The sequence below is a fragment of the Juglans regia genome, chromosome 1, assembly GCF_001411555.2.
Source record: "Juglans regia cultivar Chandler chromosome 1, Walnut 2.0, whole genome shotgun sequence".
Classification (NCBI taxonomy): domain Eukaryota; kingdom Viridiplantae; phylum Streptophyta; class Magnoliopsida; order Fagales; family Juglandaceae; genus Juglans; species Juglans regia.
This window is the reverse complement of record NC_049901.1, coordinates 3400078-3415202: the sequence shown is the minus strand read 5'-3', so window position 1 is coordinate 3415202 and position 15125 is coordinate 3400078. Positions and strand designations below refer to the sequence as shown.

General features: G+C 34.4%; 3 protein-coding genes across 3 annotated transcripts; 2 read left to right on the top strand and 1 right to left on the bottom strand.

Annotated features, from left to right (window-relative positions):
• The first annotated feature begins 2236 nt into the window (after window positions 1-2236).
• Window positions 2237-2798, top strand: LOC108992801 (zinc finger A20 and AN1 domain-containing stress-associated protein 1-like). Its single transcript, XM_018967447.1, has 2 exons — window positions 2237-2402; window positions 2599-2798. The coding sequence occupies exons 1-2, from the start codon at window positions 2237-2239 to the stop codon at window positions 2796-2798; spliced, it is 366 nt and encodes a 121-aa protein (XP_018822992.1).
• A 5127-nt stretch (window positions 2799-7925) lies between these two features.
• Window positions 7926-10794, top strand: LOC108992767 (tRNA (adenine(58)-N(1))-methyltransferase catalytic subunit TRMT61A). Its single transcript, XM_018967405.2, has 5 exons — window positions 7926-8141; window positions 8376-8456; window positions 9050-9542; window positions 10029-10273; window positions 10402-10794. The coding sequence occupies exons 3-5, from the start codon at window positions 9094-9096 to the stop codon at window positions 10638-10640; spliced, it is 933 nt and encodes a 310-aa protein (XP_018822950.1). The 5' UTR covers window positions 7926-8141; window positions 8376-8456; window positions 9050-9093; the 3' UTR covers window positions 10641-10794.
• A 159-nt stretch (window positions 10795-10953) lies between these two features.
• Window positions 10954-14252, bottom strand: LOC108992800 (transcription factor MYB118-like). Its single transcript, XM_018967446.2, has 3 exons — window positions 13594-14252; window positions 13313-13439; window positions 10954-11837 (listed from the first exon to the last, which is right to left on the bottom strand). The coding sequence occupies exons 1-3, from the start codon at window positions 14250-14252 to the stop codon at window positions 11250-11252; spliced, it is 1374 nt and encodes a 457-aa protein (XP_018822991.2). The 3' UTR covers window positions 10954-11249.
• Window positions 14253-15125: the final 873 nt, after the last annotated feature.

Genomic DNA, 15125 nt, shown 5'->3' with positions numbered 1-15125 from the left:
CAAATCATGCATATATGGGCTGGAAATTACCAAATTAATTTAAAATGAAAATGCGTTCGACTTCATTTCGTTAATATATATTAGAATTAAATTAGGTGTGCTAGCTGCTAGCTACTAATTGCCGGTACAATATTCCTTTCAGAGATCATGTACGTACAATATCCGTGAGGATGTAAATCTATAGGCAGGCCGTGATCTTGATCATTACACTCGATCCATGGCAACAAAATTAAAAAAATTCATGCTAAGCGGCCTAGCTAATTATACCGATCGAAGAGTCGAGTGGTTCTAAAACATGAATGATCTCTATTTTTGCCAACGAATTAAAGTGCAAACTGTGCCTTTGCTTTCATGTGGTTTGACAATGGAATCATGTCTTGCATTCAATCTCCAGGAAGATGGTGATCATGAGAATACGAGACTCGTGTTCATTATGTCTGTTCATCCATTTTGTATAACTTTATCCTTAGAATCAAGTTATGGTTTAAGCTTGTCTTAAGATCAGCACTTCTATATATAATTCTATTAATATTTTGTGTATATTTTCTTGAGTAATGCGCTATATATAATCATAGAATGTGCAAGTACTGTGCAATCACTTTAAAAAAGAGTAGGATTCAGTATTAAAAAATTAATTTTCTTTTTATGTGAATCTCATATTTATTTACTTTTTTCAAAATGATTGTATGATACTTGCACACTCACGATTGCAACGTCTATCATTTTTCTGTTTTCTTTATAATATATACATCAGTACCAAAACTCATTTTTTTCTATTTTAACTAATATTTTTACAATATATCATATATCAGCTTATTTATTTTTATCTTTATATATTTTAAATATTATTTTTTATTATTTTATTAATTTCAAATATTCTTTCTAACTACAAATGAACTTGCAATATCCCTATATCTTTTGATATCTGCAATATCTACTACTCATCTATATAATATAATACAATATCATTTCCTGCTATACACACAAAATTAAAAAGAAAATTATAAGCAAAAATAAAAATAAAATCAAAAGATGGAAAAATGTGACTATATCACGATAAGAAAATTAAAAATATTAGATGCATGCATAGCAATTCATTTCATTCCTAATTATGCATCTAGCAAACTATTAAATCTCATTTCATCCTAGCAAGTTTTAAGAGGAATACAAAGTGGGAAAAAAATGAACAAAAAAGTTTACATGGATAAACAGTACCAACTAAATGAAGTGGGAATATTACTGTAGTAAAATGAAAAATGAAGATAAAGATCTTGAAATATGCATACATTTGATAAACTTATCTTATCATATTAAATCATATCATTATAGAGTAATTTTACATACAATTGTGAAGTGCGTAAACGTTATATAATCGCTTTGAAAAATAGTGAGGTCCACTATTAAAATTTTTTTTTTCCATTTGGATCTCTTGTCTTATTCATTTTTTTCAAAATAATTACGTGGCAGTTACACAATTCACGGTTGTAAATATATTTTCTTATCATTATAAATAATAATTGTTTATAATATCTTAGTGATATAACTTGGTATAATAATTACGGTAGCCAATATATATAGATATATATATATATATATATATATATTCCCTATAGGGAAATGATCCTAATTGAACTAATAAAAGTGACTAAATTGTGACCGAATCAAATTTTTATTTATTATTTATAAGAAATGGTATTTATAACTAGGTTTGTATTCAAACAAGAGTTCAAAAATAATTCTATCACAATTCGGTCACTTTGGATATATATATATATATAGTAGTGTCCCTGATCCCAATAAGAATCGCTCGCTTTCCCTTATCTTTTGGAATGAGAAAATAAGATTTTGGCTTTCCCGATTATATATACTCGAAGTTTAATATGTAACGTTTTTAATCCATCAACAGTTTCAACCGCTCCCGACAAGCTGGAAAACCCAAATTAAAACAAAAAGAAAGGTTTCCGTCTGGGTGCGTACGTTCTGTCTAAATAAATAGTCGGCGGGTCCAAGTGTCTAAGAACAAATCGGATTCGGTTTCCCAGAGTCCAACTCCATGCAGCATCAGCCAGTCGACGCCTATATATATCTGCCACATATTAGCTTTGATTACCATTCAATTATAGTCTCCAAAACTTGAGCAAGAATTAAAAAGAGTAAGATGATCAGGAAGATCAGGAAGAAGAAGAAGATTAACTCGAAGGATTGATTTGCATGCAGGAAGATCTTAATCAAGAACATGGATTCGCCTCTCTGCGCTAATGGTTGTGGCTTTTATGGATCCAAGGATAAACAAAACCTGTGCTCCAAGTGCTACAAAGATTTTCAAGCACAAGAACTTTCCCAGGAAGCACCAGATCAAGTACTGCATGCAAAGAACATGGATCGCCAGCTTGCAGCGAATGGTTGCTGTTTCCCGCTTGGAATGGAAGAAAGAAGCATTAACCCGTGCTGAAATTGCTACAATGTCGACCTTCTCAAAGAAGCGCTTGTAGAGACAGTGATCGAAGCACCAGGCTTGGAGAATCCTGCAAAATCAGATGCTCAAACATCCATGGCTTCGGATATGGCCGCCATTGTTAAGGATTCTGGGGGCGTGAGGATCGAAGACGAGGTGCAAGAGCTGCAACAAGAAAGTGGGGTTGACAGGGTTCGATTGCCTGTGTGGGAACGTGTTTTGTGGAATGCATAGATACCCAGAAGAGCATGCATGCACCGTGGATTTCAAGGCTATTGGAAGGGAAGTTTTGGCCCAGAAAAATCCGATTTGCAAGGCCAACAAGTTGCATTGGAGGGTTTAGATCGAGCTGGAAGGCGAGCAAGTCCTAGCTGATTAATTTAGGTGTTGGTTGGGACTTCAATATATATATATATATATGTATATATATATATATATTATGTATGTATGTATGTATATATGTATATGTATTTGCATTGAAATTATTGACAAATTAAAGTAGAATGAAAATAAATATTAGAGGATATTGCTCTTCGCCCAGCTTGTTATTTGTCTAATTAATCAGTATCTGTGAAAACAGGTTAATTATCTAGCCTATGATAGTACAAATTTAAGTACAATATAATCACGTGATGATCGGAATTGGCTGGTGTCACAATCTCTAATTTTCTATAAAAACTTGAGATGCGATAAAAATATCATGTGTTGGGTTTGATTTGTTAATTGGATTGACTTATATTAAAAAAAAAATTACAATCTAACATATTATATCAAACTATATCAATTTGTAAAATAATTTTTTGTGATGCTTTTTATTAGCTAAATATTTTATAAGGTTTTAAACTCAACAAAAATAAAGTTCAATTGAAAAATAGATGATTATGTTTGGAAAAAAAATATAAATTGAGCAAACTCATAGTTGAGATCCTTGTCACTAGGCTATCCAAATAGTGAGTGAATCTTTAGAGTGTAGGCTCGGAGGGTGAAGTCCTTAGTATATGTCACATCTAGAGGGCAAAGTGAGTGATATCAATTAAGGGCATAGTTGCATTACTCTTTGAGTAATTATGAACATGATATTTTATTTTAGGGCTGAGCAAAAATTTAAAAATTCAACTCCAACTCCAATTCTGACTTTACTCAAACTCAGACAAAACGGAGTTAGAGTCAGATTTTTTTTTCAACTTTTAGTCGGACTTAGAGGTGTCATTAGACCGACTTCGACTCCGACTTTGCCTTCCAATTCCGATATTGTATATATGTTATAAAAATATGTATTTACTTATATATTTATCATAGAATAAATCTACTTGCAACCGGTTTGGGAAACCGGCGTGGAACCGTGTCCTACATGGCACGTTTGGAAACGGCGTCGTTTGAAATTTGAAATCAAGTCCCGAGCTGAAATCAAGTCCCGAACCCCTCGCATATTTCACTTCCACATTTCACCTTTCACTTTCTCCCGCTCGATCTCCTGCCCTCTTCTCCCCATTCCCATCGTCTTCCCCGGGAAGTTCACAAGAGCCACAAACCCACTTGGTCTTCTCCACCAGAGCCACGAAGCGGCTTCAAAGCAGTCTCCGTAGGACACGGTTCTACTCCTCTTCTCCTCAAACCCAAGATCCACAAACCCTGCTATCTCAGGCTCGTATCACATCACAAACAAGGTTTTAATCCTTCTTTACCACCAAGGAAAGAACCCAAAAGATGAAATTAGACTTACGTTCGTATTTCTTCTCAAACTCCCCAGTAAAATGTCTTTTCACAAACATTGTTTTTCCTGCACTGTTCAAACACTCAAAAATTAAATAAGCAAAATCGTCAACAATCCAATATGAGTTCCAAAACAACAACGAAATCAAAGGTAACTGATTTATCACAAACTCTTTAAAAAAAAAAAAAAACTGGTTTATCACATACAAACCCAACTGCACGAGATGGAAATGACGAAGAATAAAATTTAAACCTAAAGAACTTTTGAGTTATTATATACGAGGTTGCTTTTAATTTTTGTTCTACCATAAAGATTTGTTCTTTGGAGTGTTTTCAATTGAGAATTATATAACGAAAATGGCAAAGAAAGGGAATAAAACCCTAGATAAAAGAGACTATATTACAGCAACCAGTCAGATCTTGAAGGAAATAATACACTAAAGGAAATTTACCGGTTCCACCATCGCCAACAATTACAAGCTTGAAGCTTGGATAACTATTGACGCTTTGCTGGTTTGGCAAAGCCAGAAATGCAAAAGCAACATGGAACGAAGACGAAAATCAACGAAAAGAAAAGGGATATTTTTCAAGAAATTACAAAAGCAGAGCTATATCATTTTTTTTCCCTGTTTCTGCTGAGTAGTGGCCCTCTTAGACAGTCTTTGGTTTAGAGAATGAGAGTTTTTTTTTTCTTTTTAAATTATTTAAATCAACTGACGTGGCACTAACACATCATCCGGTTTCGCGCCGGTTTCACAGTGGCGGTTGTATATAGCAGAATTGGCTGGTGTCACAATCTCTAATTTTCTATAAAAACTTGAGATGCGATAAAAATATCATGTGTAGGGTTTGATTTGTTAATTGGATTGACTTATATTAAAAAAAAATTACAATCTAACATATTATATCAAACTATATCAATTTGTAAAATAATTTTTTGTGATGCTTTTTATTAGCTAAATATTTTATAAGGTTTTAAACTCAACAAAAATAAAGTTCAATTGAAAAATAGATGATTATGTTTGGAAAAAAAATATAAATTGAGCAAACTCATAGTTGAGATCCTTGTCACTAGGCTATCCAAATAGTGAGTGAATCTTTAGAGTGTAGGCTCGGAGGGTGAAGTCCTTAGTATATGTCACATCTAGAGGGCAAAGTGAGTGATATCAATTAAGGGCATAGTTGCATTACTCTTTGAGTAATTATGAACATGATATTTTATTTTAGGGCTGAGCAAAAATTTAAAAATTCAACTCCAACTCCAATTCCGACTTTACTCAAACTCAGACAAAACGGAGTTAGAGTCAGATTTTTTTTTCAACTTTTAGTCGGACTTAGAGGTGTCATTAGACCGACTTCGACTCCGACTTTTCCGTCCAACTCCGATATTGTATATATGTTATAAAAATATGTATTTACTTATATATTTATCATATATACTAGTATAGTTATATATATAACTATAACTTATATAATTAAGTTCAATAATATACTAGTATAGTAGTATGATCTAATTATATATAACTATAACTTATATAATTAAGTTCAATAATATACTAGTATAGTAGTATGATCTAATTATTATAAAATAATATACTTATACTATAATATAAATAGATTAATGATAGTTTAGTACATATAAACATCATAGTATTACTACCATACATAATCAAGTATAGAAATAAATTAGACACTAGTAGTTAAATAAGTCTACTATAATAAGCTCCGGCGCATCATGGACCAGATCATGAAAGTGATTTCTCTTTCTACCCAGGACATGGATATTTTGAATAGACTGGATATCCCTGTCATGTTCCCTAAGCCCAAGAGGGTCCGGGTGGTGAAATGGTACCAGCCCCAAGGGGCTGGGTAAAACTTAATACCGATGGTAGTAGTTTCGGGAACCCTGGAACCGCTGGCGCTGGGGGTGTTATTCGGGATGAGGATGAGAGTTTACTTCTAGCTTACTCAGTTCCCTTGGGTTTGGGTACCAATAATTTTACAGAACTCAGCAGCTTATTGGAAGGTGTTCGCAGATGTCACGCGCTTGGATTTTATCGTGTTCAAATAGAGACTGACTCTCAACTGGTGGTTAATTGGATTGTAAAGAATAAGTGTCTCATTTGGTATTTAGAAGACTTTTGGGAGGACTTACAAGAACATCTTAATAGCCTGGAGTTTACAGTGAATCACATTTTTCGTGAAGGCAATGTTGTGGTTGACTTTCTAGCTAAATGTGGGACTAAAGGTTTGAATTCTAAGTGGTCTGATATTCACATGCTGCCTAGCTTGTTGAGGGGTCTTCTCCGCATGGACAAATTGGGTATGCCCTACCTGAGGATATCATAAGCCTCGTGCCAGGTTTGTTTTGCGTTATTTGCTTGTTTATTTTTCTATCTCGGTATTTGCATCTCTTTGTTCTTGTGTATGTGGCTTTTTGCAGGTTCCCTTCTTTGGCTTGTGCAGAAGTAGGTTATGTATAATTCTTAAGGCTTGTACGCTATATGGTTGCACTGGTTTTGATGCCTGGGTTCTCTTTTTCTAGTTTTAGTTTTTTATATCTCCCAGGTGTCGTGATTGTAACCACGGTTTTCCTCCGCCAAAAGTGAGGGCAATCAATAAAATTGGAGTTCCGTCCTCTTCTTAAAAAAAAAAAAAAAAAGTCTACTATAATAAGTTAATAACACATGATACACTAATTTACTAAAGTATAATAAAATTTAATTAGACACTAGAAAATCTAGATAATTAAGTTATAAATAAGTTAGAAATTAGTATAATAACATCTAATACTAATGTATAATAGCATTAATTAAACACTATAGTAATCTTGTATAAAAATAAATAAGACACTAGTATAGAAATAACTAATAAGTCTAGTGTAGAAATAAGTTATAAATAAGTTAGACACTAGTATAATATAATAACATGTAATACTATAGTATAATAACATTAATTAGACACTAAAAATAATATGTAATATTATAGTATGATAACATATAATTAGATATTGGTATAGAAGTAAATTAACAGTGAATGATTTAGTTTTAGTTTTTATATTTTTGGAAAATTTGAGATTTGAAAGCTCACATTTTTTTTTAAATGGGATAAATATGAAACTAAAAAGAAGCACAAAGAAATCCCAAATCTGACTCTACTTTGACAAGTCAAAGTCGGATTTAGGAAAATTTAACTCCGACTGAGTCAGTGCTCGCCCCTGTAGTATTTTATATCTTGTAATACTCTTCCGAATTAAGATTCTTTACAATTATCTATCGTAAATATTTTTTTAAGTAGGTAAGAGATTGTTATATAACATAAGAATTGCACAATATTTATACATCAATATTGTGGAGATATTGTGGAATCTTTTGCTAAACATAAAAAAATAATGAGAAGGGTTCAATTTGTACACATTACATTTTAACTAGTACACCTATATATTTTAGAGAAAATATATTTAGAAGTCTTATCTTTTAAACACTCAATATACTATTGATGTGAGCTTTCCACATCAGCTACGTTAAAAAATAATTGGTATTTTAAATTATAACAGGCCACAGAGGTGTATTAATACAACGAATTTTATGTAGCAAAGCTCTGTATTTTATTTTTTAATAGGTATAGATTAATGATAATATATATGGAATAAAATAAAATTAGGTGGGTAATTAAATGGATATCCACGGGTACCCATCAGGAGCCCATTTACTACCCACATTAAAGTTTTAAACCCAACTAGCCCACAATTGTCGATCTCAAGCCGCCCTAATATACTACACGAGCTTTGCTTCCAAGGAGTTTCTCAGCCTTCAGGCGGTTCGCTTTCTCAGTAATTCCTACTCTGTTTAAGCATCTCTCTCACACAGTTCGTTAATGGGTTCGTGAATTTACGTGATTCCTGCTTTTCCATACTCCCCCTCACAAGGACTGGCCTCTATGCTTTGAATAAAGACTTGGATATCTACAAAAGGTAGAACTTTAAGGGTTTAATTTCAATACCTGTCGTCTAAGATAGTTTCAGTGCTTCTCGATCAGCTTAAAGAGAGGGAATTTCCATTATTTCTGCTTGTTTTTCTTTCCTGTTTTTTTGCCGGAAAGGTTTGGATTGTTTTGGCTAAAGTTCAATTCTTTGTGAGTTTTTAGGAGTCAGCGATTGTAGCAAAAAAAGAAAAAAATAGTCACATTGTTTTGTCTTGCTGTGCAGGTTGAGGTCAGGTCTTCGCAAGGATTAAGGATTTGAGATTTTGTTTTAAATTCAGTGAAACTACGCTCAATTCTTATAGAGGTAAAAAGCCATCAGATTGCAGAATTTCAGAATCCTCTAGGTGAAAAGTAACATTGGTTTCAAAATGCATTTACAATTTGATTCAAATAGGAGGAGCTCTGGTGTTTTTTCATAAGCAATCAAGAATTTTATTGAAGAATAGGGGGAGCCCAGATGATTGAAGAACTTTCCACTTAGTTGGTACCCTAGACTGAGGACTTTTCATACTGATCAGACTAATATTTTATCACTTTTAGTAAAGATCTAATAGTTATCTGTGAGCTTTTTGGTTTACTGAAGTTCATTTGATACCATTTGTCCATGGGAGTTTGTGTGTTCATGCGTACCCTGCTAAGTTGCAAGAATTTCACTTCTGCTCTAGATCGGGATATAAGTTTCTTTGTTGTATTCCCTTCATGCTTATTATAAATTTTATGCTGATTGAGCAAAATTGACCAGGCCCTTGTGAAACGCGAAGGGTTTTGTGTTTTTGTATGGACAGTTTCCTGCAAAACATTGAATAGCAATGTACAAATTTTATTCAACACTTTTTATATTCTTACACATATTACTAGCTGGTACACTTTCACTTTATACAATTTTAATTTTTGCAGGTAGCTGCTACTGTATTTTATCTTACAATATCAGGATTTTGAGGATGTTGCCTGTGGATCCAAACAAAAAGTTATCTTTTACTCGTAGCATTTGTGATGGAGATTTGGTTATTGTCTATGAGAGGCATGACAACATGAAGGCTCTTAAAGTATGCAAGGATTCAGTGCTTCAGAACCGATTTGGTGTATTCAAACATTCAGACTGGATTGGAAAGCCCTTTGGAACCAAGGTTTTTAGCAACAAGGGTGGTTTTATTTACTTGTTAGCTCCAACTCCTGAATTGTGGACTCTGGTTCTAAGTCACAGGACCCAGATTCTCTATATTGCTGATATTAGCCTTGTCATCATGTACTTGGAAATAGTTCCTGGTTGTTTGGTTCTGGAATCTGGGACTGGAAGTGGATCGTTAACTACGTCACTTGCAAGGGCCATTGCTCCTACAGGGCATGTCTACACATTTGATTTTCATGAACAAAGGGCTGCCTCAGCCAGGTATAATAAAGGAATATTGTGACTTGATTCTCACTAATTGGTTGGTAATGGTGATTATATTTTCCAGTTTTTTAAGCTATTGATTGTAAAATGAGATTTGTGTTTGTTTCTCTCAAAAGTGGATCTAGTTTGAAATGGAGTTGCAAAGTTACTAACTACATTTATAGAGCTCATATGTAATTGAATATCTGAAAAACTTTACCGATATAACTTGATTTAAATATTTGGTTGTCTATCATGTTCTGGGGGGATCTCAATTTCTAAGGGCCTCAAGAAACTAGCTTGACGGATCTCAAATGATATCCACAAAGCAAGCTTTTTAAGAGATCTGAAAATCTGAGTCGTAGTAGTGCTAGGGAGAATTATTTTCATGAGCTAGTTGCTAGCTAGTAACTTGAAATGTAATCTTTAATTGAGTCTAAGCTTCATTTTGTTGCTAAAAGATAAGATATATCTGAAAGGGTGATTTGATGTTTATCTTTATAGGGAGGATTTTGAGAAGACAGGACTTAGCAGTTTGGTCACTGTGGGAGTTAGAGACATTCAGGGTCAAGGATTTCCAGATGAACTTTCTGGGTTTGCTGATTCTGTCTTCCTGGACCTACCCCAACCGTGGCTGGCCATTCCTTCAGCTGGGAAAACGTTGAAACCAGATGGGGTTTTATGTTCCTTCTCCCCGTGTATTGAGCAAGTACAACGAGCCTGTGATACTCTTAGATCAAACTTCACAGGTATGCCTTCATTTACTTTAGATAGTTTCTCCTCCTGCTCTAAGCTTAAATTTTCTAAGTTGATTTATTAATTGCTGATTTAGTCACTGATGGGTAACTTTTATACGTATCTTCTGGTTGTGTGTTAGACATAAGGATATTTGAGGTGCTTCTTCGCACTTATGAAGTTCGAGAAGGAAAAAGGGATTGCGGCCAGGCTGATGGAGGTAACCTTGGGTCTCTTCCACGTAAGAGGCGGCAGCGTTCAAGTGAAGGAAACTCTGCGCATGACAATTTGAGTTATCCATCGGTCATGGCTAGGCCATGCAGTGAGGCAAAAGGGCACACTGGCTATTTGACATTTGCAAGACTCAAATGCCTCTCATGATGCTGCCACGCTTCTATTTTTGTAGGATAGCAAGAGTTTCTTATTCTTCTACCTGGTTCAAGGGTTCAGCCCAGAGATCATGTAAGGAATTATTTTTCATCTGAAATGACCGAAGATTTGATGAGCAGTTCGTGGTTGCCTTGATTGTTTCAAATTTCAATATATTTTATTTTTTGGGCTTAGTGCCGGGAAACAAATATCTGGATCCACAGAACACCACATGCAGAAAAAAAAAAAAAAAAAAAGGACATGAATTGGGCCATGCATGCTTTTCAAGCCTCATGGGATGACTAGGCTTTATCCGATTCATGTGATCTGAAAATCGAAGCAACACTTCAAACCCAAAAGAGAGTTATTTATATAACATGCACGACAGTAACTGGTCCAAGTTTCCCCTCGTACTTGGGGGTTCAAGTCTGACCGTTGAAAATACAACTAATCCAAATTCTCTGACACCAACGAAGAAAAAAAACTAGCCAAGAAAAATGACATTTAGCCCACTACTTTTACGCTTCAAACGCTTCGGAAAAGTTTAGAAGATGAAGTCTTGGACTTTGAGATACTTTGTTAGCTTGCTAGAGAAGCCGAGCAGGAATTCTACAGATCAGCTCACAGTTTGCCCTGATATATCAACTCCATCAAATCCATCTCCTTCTTTGCCTCACCCTGCACAAGATTATCTGTCTCCAATGGCGTCTCATACTCAATGTTGCTCTCTTCTACCAAAGAACTACAAGGCATCTCTTCAAGCATGGACATAAAGCCAAGAGTTTCCGGAAGCATATTTTTGTCAAAAAGCAAACCCATAGCCTCGTAATAATTATGATCGTTATAAACTGGAATTGCCCAGTCGGCAGAGTTGAGATGATCTGAGCTCTCGAGCTGATCAATTCGGGGTTTGGTCATCATACTGACCATTTGTTTGCCCGATGCAGAGAGCATATTGATGTTCTTATCGATTCTGGGTGCTGAAGCTGAAGTCACGCTCTTTATGTAGCTTTGCAGGAGGGAGCCATTCGAATCCGAGTCCTTGCGATTCTTCTTGGAGAGTTGCCTTCTTTTTGTTGCATTCCAATGATTCTTGATAGTGTTCTCGGTCCTTCCTGGCAGCCTCCTCGCAATTGCTGCCCATTTATTTCCTATTTCTTTGTGGGCTTCAATTAGTATCTTATCTTCTTCCTCGCTCCATGCATCTTTCTGCAAACACAAGTACATGCAATATGTAAATGCATGAGTACTATATATATATATATATATATATATATATAATCGTTAAACTGTACGTATAATAAGAAAGTAAACCCTAATTTATCCAAGTAGTATAATATCCTAATCTAAAAATTAAACTGGTGTAGATATTAGCTCCAATCAGATCACATGAACCAGCTTCTTGCAGAATTAAAAAAGAAACTAAGGGCACGCCGGACCTTAATTTTATCCGGCCGGCCAGTATGGTCATGATCTCGTCAAGTAAAATGGCTTCAACGCATGCATATGCATAGACATTGCGTTTTTTTATCAAAATAAAATTGAAGTCTTATATATATATATATATAAGAGCTAACATGAAGTATATATAGATATAATATTATATATGTATACAAGCTGGTATGGGAATTATACGAGGGAGATATAATATTAATTAACGTCCAAACCAGCAATATCAAGGGCCAGCTGATCATTTCAGATCATTTCAGATCATCATGTGTTACGTACGTTCATGTCAAGCAATTACGTACTATTTACTAGCACTAGCAATTAGCAAATGATGGATAGGGCAAATGTTCGGGGCAGGTTGTAAATGCAACAGTACTACTACCACAAGTATATACATATATATATATATATGTACTAATAACAATAGAAATGCAACATATAATTAATATCCATATATACATGATTTGATAACACGCGTACAAAATGTAAAAATAATTTCAGATTTCTTCATAAATGGATGATCACTTATAATATAAACATGTACAACATTTATATGTATGTGTACACATATGCACATGAAAAAAATATAAGGCAACTGTTCACATACTTTATAAAACACAGATAAAAAGAAAAGAAATTGAAGAACAAAAAAACAAAAATGCAACGTCATAATCTCCATACATTTGATAACACGCATAAAAAATGTAACAACAATTTCAAATATTAATAGAAGGATAACAATATGTCATGTTATAACATTTAAATGCATGTATTATGTATGCAATTAATGGAAATATGGCAACTATTCACAACTTTATAAAACACAAATAAGAAGAAAAGAAAAGATAAAAATGCGACGTCATAATCTTCATACATTTGACGACACGCGTAAAAAAAGTAAATAATTACCTACTAAGGAATAATTACCATTTTCTATAATGTGTTTATATTATAACGCATGAATAATACATATTACAAGAAAAACGATTATTTATAACGAGTTATTTTAGATAAGAATGTACTTATCTTGATACAAAATGATCATTTTCGTAGCAAATAATTAATTACGTGTAAGGCTTTTCTTGCAATACATGTATGTGTGTGTGTTTATTACTTTAAAACAACAAAACACCTTTGAATAAAAGAGTTGTGATTTTGTTTATACTTGTGTGTGAGTATATGTATAAATATGTATGTATGAATGGTAGTAGGTGAAGAAGAAAGGGGGGGAAAACCCTAATGTCTGGCCGCAGATGGTTGTGCCATCTTTCTCTACACTGCTTTCCCATCCTTCCATTCAGCATCCTAGCGATATGAGACCATTTCTTTGTTCCAAACCGATCGACCAACTGCAGCAACAGCCTGAAAATAGAATTGAATTCAATAATCAAATCTGCATAACTGGATAAGAATACCAAACACCAAAACCCTAACAAAGAAAAGAAAACATCCTTGTTACCAAAAACGTTTAAAAAAATAACCAAATTAAATAAAGTACTATAATTCTCTAAATTACCTGTCTTCTTGAGGAGTCCATTGGCCTTTGATTATGCTGGGTTTCTTTTGAACTTCGCTTGCCTTTCTCATGTGCACAGCTCGCTTCCTGATCTTCTTCTGAACTGCTAATTTCCTATTATATTCATTTTCCGCGGTTATGCATGAGATATCATCTGCAAACCTACCATTTGTTGGTCCATCATGTTCTTGAATATTCAGCGGCAGATAAATATGACTTTGGCCGCCTGTCGTAGGCTGAACAAGATTTTTTTGATCAGGATTATCCCAAAAGCTCAGATAAGAACTTTCCAAGCCCTGCATGTTTCCATTTGTACTATCCGATGCAAACAGGCTTGCAGTGAAATCGTTCAGAAAGGCATTTGTATAAGCTTCACACGGATCCGTACACGGACACTCTCGAATCCCAGAAAGGGGGTTCGAGGTAGAACCCTCAACGTTGAAATGATCACCATCATGGTCGTAAGGATTCAAATTAGAACCGCTAAGGGGAAAGTGATCAAAATGGCCGTGAAGATCATCAAACAAGTTGCCCTTACAGGAAGCTGAGGGTTCTAAGGAAAACCCATCTGTCAACTCTGGTTTCGGGGGAGTATTATTATCAGAGAAAAGGTTGGAAAGAAAAGGAAAATCCTCTCTGAAGTTTGCATCGAACTCCATGCAGTAGAGAGAAAAAGCTCAAGAAAGGAAGGGTTGTTTAATGTGGGGTGTAATGGGGTTGTCTGTATGGGCTTTTATTAAGGGAGAGGAGCGCAAAGCTGTGGACCCACTCGATTCAAAAACCGTTGCTCATTCCTAAATCCTACGGCTGATGTTGCTTGTTGACTGTGACTGTTGAGCTTCCGTTCTTAGTATTTTCAGTAGGGGGAGAAAAGAAAGAGTACTGTGTATAATGATTGGGTCGTTATAAGCTCTTTGTACTTTAGGATAATTCTCGGACTGGTTAAGGACACATGGACGACATGTAGTGCTGCTCTAATTCTCATCGTTTTAAGGTATAATTTCTAACAATTAATTCCGATATTAATTGTGTTTTATTTTGTTTAAATCAGACCCGTTAATACCCTTAAAATCAAAGCTAGCTAATTTATGATCACGGCCGATCTTGAGACAATCGACGGCGGGTATTCGATTAATTCGATTATATCCTTTTCGTGAGTAGATTACGATCATTTAATCACAGCTTTCTATAATTGGCATGCTAATTTCTTAATTAGCAACTGCCAACTATTTTTTAGAGAACATTAATATACATATTTATTTAATTGTAGCTTTAAATGATTTCTCTCTCTCTCTCTCTCTCTCTCTCTCAAAAAGGTAAGCTTACAATTGTGAGTCAAACTAGTAAAAGTGGAGATTAATTGATAATATTGAAAGGGAGATCAGTTCAAATGGTAAAAGTTTCATAGCAAAATTATTTTTGTGTTCACATCATTAATAGATAAGATATGGTTTACTTATATAACTAAATCTAATTCTCTGGGAACTCAAATATATATATATATAATACAAAGATTGAAGAATATTAAACAG